This window comes from Euprymna scolopes, chromosome 36 (assembly GCF_053919585.1).
Source record: "Euprymna scolopes isolate OS-2025 chromosome 36, ASM5391958v1, whole genome shotgun sequence".
In the NCBI taxonomy this organism is placed as follows: Eukaryota; Metazoa; Mollusca; class Cephalopoda; order Sepiida; family Sepiolidae; genus Euprymna; species Euprymna scolopes.
In genome coordinates, this window is record NC_136517.1 from 39,746,450 (window position 1) to 39,753,949 (window position 7,500).

Consider the following 7,500-nt stretch of genomic DNA (forward strand, 5'->3'; position numbering starts at 1 on the left):
AGCCCCATAAACCTTCTCTACCGCCAATAATAATGGCCAAGAACGCATTACCCGAAAATACTTCCTTTAAACTCCTCGGCATAACGTTTACAGGGAACATGAACTGAAATAGATACAGGCAGCTGCGAAGAAGGTGGGCTCTCTCTACCGTGCTAGAAAACTACCTACGTATGAAAGTATCCTGTACCTTTGTATGGAGTACCGTTGTCACATTTGGGCTGGTGCATCTGCTACTTGTCTCTCACTTCTTGACAGGATTCAAAAGAGAGTCGCCAACCTGATATGTCCTGAACTGTCATCTAGGCTTCAGACTCTGTTCCATCAACGAAATGTTGCATCCCTCTGCCTGTTCTACAAGTATTTTAATGGCGAATGCTCTGAAGAACTACAAGCACTTGCATCCCCTCGACGTGAACACCCCGGAAAACCCGACAAGCAGCTAAATCGCACCCCTTCATAGTAGAGATTCCTAGGTGTAAGAAAGCTTTCTGCTTCAATAATTTCTTACCAGAACTGCTAGACTATGGAACTCGCTTCCGGGATTTTGATTTCTCAACTGTACTGACATGCAGAAGTTCAAGTGTAATGTGAACAGGCATCTTGCCACTCATCTCCCTTCATAATACCCCTGCAACTTATGCCCCCTACTCTAAAGTAGCATTGTGCCTTGTTTGGGGTTAAAATTGAATAATAAATAAATAAATACGACACACCTGACAAGCAGCCATGTCCCACCCAGTAGAGATCCCTAGATGTAAGAAAACCTTCTACTCTAATAATTTCTTCCCTAGGACTGTTAGATTTTAAAATTCCTTTCCGGGTTTCTACTTCCAGAAACGAGAAAAAAATTTCCAAAGTCTAGCAGTCCTAGATAAGAGACTATTAAAGTAAAACGCTTTCTATGGATTTCTACTTTGTAGGGGTGGGATTTTGTCGCTTGTAAGGTTATAGATATATACTGACATGCAGAAGTTCAAGTGTAATGTAAACAGACATCTTGCTGCTCAACTTCCTACATAGTGCACCTGGAATTTATGTTCCAGATAGTACCTCCCGGCGTCCAAGTGGTACTGCGCCTTGTTTGGGGTGAAAATGCAATAATATATATATATATATATATATATATATATATATATATATATATATATATATATATATATATATATAAAGAGTCAGTAAAGAGAGAAATAGAAAGATAGGAAAGAAAAAGAGAAAAACGAGGAAAGGAAAGAGAGAAAGAAAGAGAGAGAAAGAAAGATAAGAAAAGAAAGACGAAAGGGACAGAAAGAGAGAGAGAGAGAGAGAGAGAGAAAGAAAGAAAGAAAGAAAAGGACGGAAAGATAGAGAGCCCGAGATAGAAAAGAGAAAGTATGAAATAAAGAAAAGGTTAGAAAGAAAACCAAAAAAAAAAGAAAAAAAAAGAAAGAGAAATAAAGACAGAAAGAGAGTAATAAAAAGAGAGAGGGGGCAGATAAAACGATGGTCATAGAACTGTCTTCACCAGAAAATGATAAATAACTCCTTCCTGACTGAACCAACTTTGTTTGAGCGCCCCTTTCGGAAGAGCTGGTTACCCTTTTCCACATTAAACAGATTATGTATATTTATTTGCTTCTCCACGAGAGCAAAATGTGACACAAGGTCTTTAATTTGGGGGGGGGGTCCGCTCCCAAAAAAGGGGCATTCTGGCAATTTCAAAAATACAAATTACCTTAGTATAGAAGGGTTTCCCGCTACACTGACAAAGGATAAATTAAGTGTAGCATCGGGACAGATACTACGCTGTGATCAGTAATGGGTACATTAAAGAAGACAATTAAAAATGAGAAACAGCAAACTTAGAGATGAAGCCCCAACAAAGTGGGGGGAGGGGGCTTAAGGGTCTTTCTAATCGTCTACGGAACTTTGAGATTATTCTTAACCGACAACTTTCACCAAAATATCGCATTCACACCGTGGAGTTAAACCTGCTTCAAGTACCCCGAACCTTTTAAATGTGTGATAACTATGTACATATGTCTGTGTGCAATTATTATTATTATTATTATTATTATTATTATTATTATTATTATTATTATTATTTACTTGCCTCCTCACGAGGGCAGAGTTAAACACAAGGTCGAATTTAATGTGGGGAAAATCCAGCTCCCCAAAAACGTAATATAGAATAGGAACAAAAATGAAAACTGCCTCAGTCTAAAAGGATTTCTCCTCTCCTTCACTGAGTCAGGACTAAAAAGGTGAAGTGCAATGCAGCGCAGCGTCAGGACAGGTACTACTGCACTGCACTTTATTCCTAGCCATAAAACCCAAGATATATATTTTTCTTAATTATTATTATTATTATTATTATTAATTAATTAATTAATTAATTAATAAATTATGGGATGTAAAAGTCCATTGGAAAATAGAAAAATGTTTTAAATTTGTAACAAAGTCCGATGGATATGAAATATGAATGTATATATAATGTGCGCAATGAATGGTGAGGTGGAAGAAAGAGGGGGGGGAATCTAGAAAAAACACCCCCAAAAAGTAAATGTTGAAAACCAAACAAAATACCTATTAGAGTATGTTAGTACGTCCCTCCCAACCCTTGTCTAAATGTTAAAACTCCCACTGTTTTCCGGGAAACTGAAAACAAGCAGGTCGTGAGTCTCTAATTGGGAGTGGGGACAAATACTCTTAGTCGGCACCTTTCATCACAATACTACATTCACACCGTGGAGTTAAAACTACCTCAAGAACCCCAAACACTGTGATCCGAAGTCCGAAGGCCAGCTTCACAAATAATGTCGTGTTGCATTTAGCTCCTGTCCGTGGAGGGGGGGGGGAGGAAGACAACCTTAAATAGTGTCCGGGACAAGTAAAAAAAGAAAGAAAGAAAGAAAAAAAGATGGGCCAAATTAGGATCCCCTTTACGAGTGAGCGTTGCTGTTGCTTGCTGTCATTTCTAGTTAAACTACTACTGCAACTACTTTTTCACTATGGCAATACTAATACTACGACGACTACTATTATTGCAGTCGAAGTAGTAGCTGTCGTGGGATTGACATTATTATTCCACTGTGTGTGTGTAGAGAGAGAGAGAGAGAGAGAGAGAGAGAGAGAGTAGGTCTCAACATGGGAGGGGGAGGTTGCTTCGGCGAGTCATTATTTTATTTTTCCTTTGCTAAACACCGAGGCGAAGCCAAGGAGGAGGGCTTTAGGAATAATGGGGGTGGGGACAACAGAAATTGCTGATGGGAGTTATTGGGGAGGGGTCTATCCATGGAAGGGGGGGGGGGCGTAAGGCCCCAACGCGTAAGCGTCTGTTGTTGGTGTGGTATTTTTCTTCTTTTTTTTTTTTTTCCTCCCATTTTGGCCATCAACAAACAGAAAAAGTAGTATTGTTGCCGACTTCCTTGAGGGAAATTCAGACGCTTTTTATGCAGTCGATATGGTCTTCGAGGGTAAGAAATGGTTCATTTTACAATGAACGTCACAACACACACACATACACACACACACACATATATATATATATATATATATATATATATATATATATATATATATATATATATATATATATACAGTAGCACGTATTCTTTGCACACATACATCTCCACAATTAAAACGCACCTTGCCTCTCAAGGTGTGCGAAAATGCGTTTCTTAGTATTTATTATTATTATTATTATTATTATTATTATTATTATTATTATTATTATTATTACTATTATTATTATTATTCCGGAATACTTCTTGTCACTCGGATTCCAGGGAACACTACTTGTTAATGTCATAAAACGGTTACTGATAATGACTGGTATGAAACCCCAAGTGAGTAAATAATAATAAAAACAAGAACAAAAACAATGATAACAATAATATTAATGATAATAATTACAATAATTGAGACTACTCGCTGAAAAAAAAAGAAAAAAAAGCGGTAACTTCTACAGTTTACGGACCGTACTGAAATAATAATAATAATAATAATAATAATAATAATAATAATGTTATTGTTTAGAAATTTTTTCACGGGGGAGGGAGAGGCGACTTCCGTACTTTCACCTAACAGTTACATAAACAAAAGATACCGTCCCAATTGTACTTAACTTGAAAATACTGCTAAAAAACGAACACAAATAAAATAAAATAAAATAATAATAAATAAATGATTCATTTAAAACAGTACGGTTCGTAAGCTGCAGAAGTATCAAAAACGCAATTTTAGATGACTAGAGAAATATTAAAACGAAAAGTAAACAAATAGTGCTGAATAACCTTGGTGTAAATTCGAAAATACGAATAACTTACGTGTATATATTTACTATCTCGGGTTGAACCACACGTGTGTGTGTGTGTGTGTGTGTGTGCATTGTATTTTCGGCAGTAAATGTTATAGATGTACTTAGCAATACCCAATTCACTAAATAACAACAACAACAACAACACATACACAAAAAACAACAACAAAAAAGATGTTTGCGAAGAGTGGGTTGGGGTGGGGGTTGTCCGGTGGTTCTGATTGTCATCCGGGTGATCAAGTTAGTCCAAAAACTACAACAAACACTTCGGATCAATGTTTACAAAAACATATTTTGTTTTCTTCTCCCCCCCCCCTCATCAAAAGTTGACCCGTAAATAACTTCCGGTTTCCGAACCATCAGAAGTCGTGGATCAAAAGGAATTGTCCGAACTTTTTAATTCGTGTATATTCCACCTTTCAACTCGACATAGTTCCGGGAGTTACTTCGAGAAGGAACTAAATGGGAATTTTCGGTCAATTTCTATGTATCTTTGACCCCCTGTGCGGAAATGTAAAGGACTTTCGGAAATGTTATTTAAATACATGAACCAACGGAGTATATACCTTACAATATATATATATATATATATATATATATATATATATATATATATATATATATATATATAGGTAAGTCTACTTAAATGACAGTTTCAATATTTCCTTTTCGTTTGTTTGTTTTACGGCATATCAATTCTTTTTCGCGTATTTGAAGCTGAGGCACAAAACATATTGTAAATAGACGTATTATTTGGGTTACCGAGATTAATGTCAGCGACTGTTCACTTGCGATCCCTGGGATCTGAGTGTTAAGAAGTCTACCCAAATTTCCAGCAATTTCCGATCCTCGGATGATATCCTCACAACGTTTCTGGACCAAAATCACCTGCAGATTTCCGAGCTCGACCAGACGCAGCAGAAGAAGGACGGAGAGTGCATCGCGGCCGAAATGTTGTAAGAATAACATCCCAGATGAGAAGAGTAGTCAGCATAAGCCAAAATATTATCGCTTGCTATCTAAAAAAAAAAAAAAAAAAAAAAAAAGGAAAAGAAAAATCCGAAACTATTCATAAAAAATTCCTTAATTGGTTGGGTTGTTTATATTAAGTTATTTAAACCCTTTTTTTCCAGTTATTTAATGATAGCGGATTTCATTTGAAATAATTTGCTTGGTATACTTGTAGATTAACACCCTTAACTAATCCATCCATCATATGCACACGAAAAATTAGATTCTACATTTTTTAGGAGAGTACAAAAAAAAAAAAAAAAAGAAATTGGAAAATAAAACGAAAACAACAACAAAAAAAATGAATGGTTATAGAATTTAGAGTGGGGGGGGGTTGTATTACTGTACACATAGATTCGAAAAAGTTGTCAAAAAACAAATATATAACAAATAAATGTTATCAAAGGCAAAATAAGTTACTTTTCTACCAAACTGAATATAATTTTCGTGTTTTTATTCAATGTAACATGTTTATTCAGCTCGAAAAGCATACAGTGTTTACCGATGTATTGGAAAATTCAAAATGGCGCTCGACTCACTCTTTAACACGGTAAGTTCGGGAAAAGGTGTTATAAATAATAAACTAGACAAAATACTGTTAGAAATTTGCTCAATATATGTTACCATGACACAAGTTGACATATATTCGGTATTTTTTTAATAGTATGTTGTATAGTTTATTACTTATAACACGTTTTCCTAAACTTATCGTGTTAAAGAGAGAGTTGGGCGCCATTTTGAATTTTCCAATACATCGATAAACACTGCATGTTTTTCGAGCTAAATAAACATGTTACTTTGAATAAAAACACAAAAAATATATCCAGTTTGGTAGAAAAGTAACTTATCTTGCCTTTGATAACATTTATTTGTCATATATTTGTTTTTTGACAACTTTTTCGAATCTATGTGTACAGTAATACAAACCCGTAGGGGGGGGGGTAATTTTAGGACAGTTAACCAACATTTTTCTTGTTTTCTTCTTTTTGTGAACAAAGAGGGTCACTTTCTAGGCGATTACATGTGTTTTTACGACATTGCCGCTAAGCTAAATTGCTAACAAAATTTAGTTAACTGCCCTACAAGCTAGAATGGCTCAGAAGTGAGGGATTATTTTCTATTTAATTTATATACAAAATTGATCGCCCATTCTAATTCTAAAAAAAAAAAAAAAAAAAAAAAATTCTTGTTTCTCCAAAGCTTTTTTTTTCTTCTTGTTTCCCTAAAGCATTTTTTTATAATTTAAAAATTCATTTTTTTTCTTTGCTAGAGGTGAGAGTGATCTAACTGAGTTTAAATCTATAAATCTGCCATTTGGTGTTGGGGATTGGGGTGCATACCTCCCCGAAATGATGTAAGCGTATATGTAACAGATCCGATTAAATCTGAAATCGTTGTGACTAGTTCCTGTCTACGCACACAAGCCCCGCCCCTTATATTCATAAGCTACTGTTGTTGTTGTTGTTGTTGTTGTTGTTGTTGTTATTATTATTATTATTATTATTATTATTATTGTTGTTATTATTATTATTATTATTATTATTGTTATTATATTATTATTATTATTATTATTATTATTATTATTATTATTGTTGTTGTTGTTTGTGTTGCTGCTGTTGCTGCTGTTCAGGCTATCATCAGAGATGACAATAACTCGTGGTGTTCCCTGGATTCTAGATGATAATAAGTCTCCCCAGATTTCGAGTATTCCCTACCTTTTGCGATAACCTTTGTAAATGAATTTGCGTTATCGCAACATCCGTGTATCATTGACTTCTCGCTGGCAATGACCATTACCATTGGTCTTTACTGGAATTTGGGTGTTAATAAATCTTCCATTAGGCTTCAGTCATCCTCACACTCATCCAGTGGATGTCTGGTTAGTGCTTACTCCCCATCGATTATTCAATTCTCTTTTCTCCTTCTCGATTATTATTATTTTTATTTTTTTATTTTATTTATTTTTATTTTTTTTTTACTCACTACAGATTTTTCACACGCGTCATTATTAGTGCCTGGTAACTAGCAATAACAAGTGGTCAACCCTGGAATCTGTGTGACAACAAATCTCCCAGGAGTCTTATTCAAATTGTTTTAAAATATCACAACATCCATTTATCATTGCTTTCTCCCCCGCTAATGGCCGTAGGTTTTATCACGACTTTAAGGTGTCGATGCGTTTGCTGTGTGTCCGA

At 35.2% G+C, this 7,500-nt stretch overlaps 1 protein-coding gene across 10 annotated transcripts in view; it reads left to right on the top strand.

Annotated features, from left to right (window-relative positions):
- LOC145260423 (homeobox protein six1-like) overlaps positions 1 to 7,500 on the top strand; it is a 1,097,433-nt gene that overhangs the window by 873,582 nt on the left and 216,351 nt on the right. Inside the window, exon 1 of one of the 10 annotated variants that reach the window (XM_080118415.1) lies at positions 3,289 to 3,452. The exons of the other annotated variants lie outside the window; for them this stretch is intronic. Coding sequence (XP_079974541.1) covers positions 3,440 to 3,452 — 13 coding nt within the window. The 5' untranslated portion in view covers positions 3,289 to 3,439. Of the gene's footprint in view, positions 1 to 3,288; positions 3,453 to 7,500 lie in introns of those variants that run through there. 10 annotated transcript variants of the gene reach the window in all.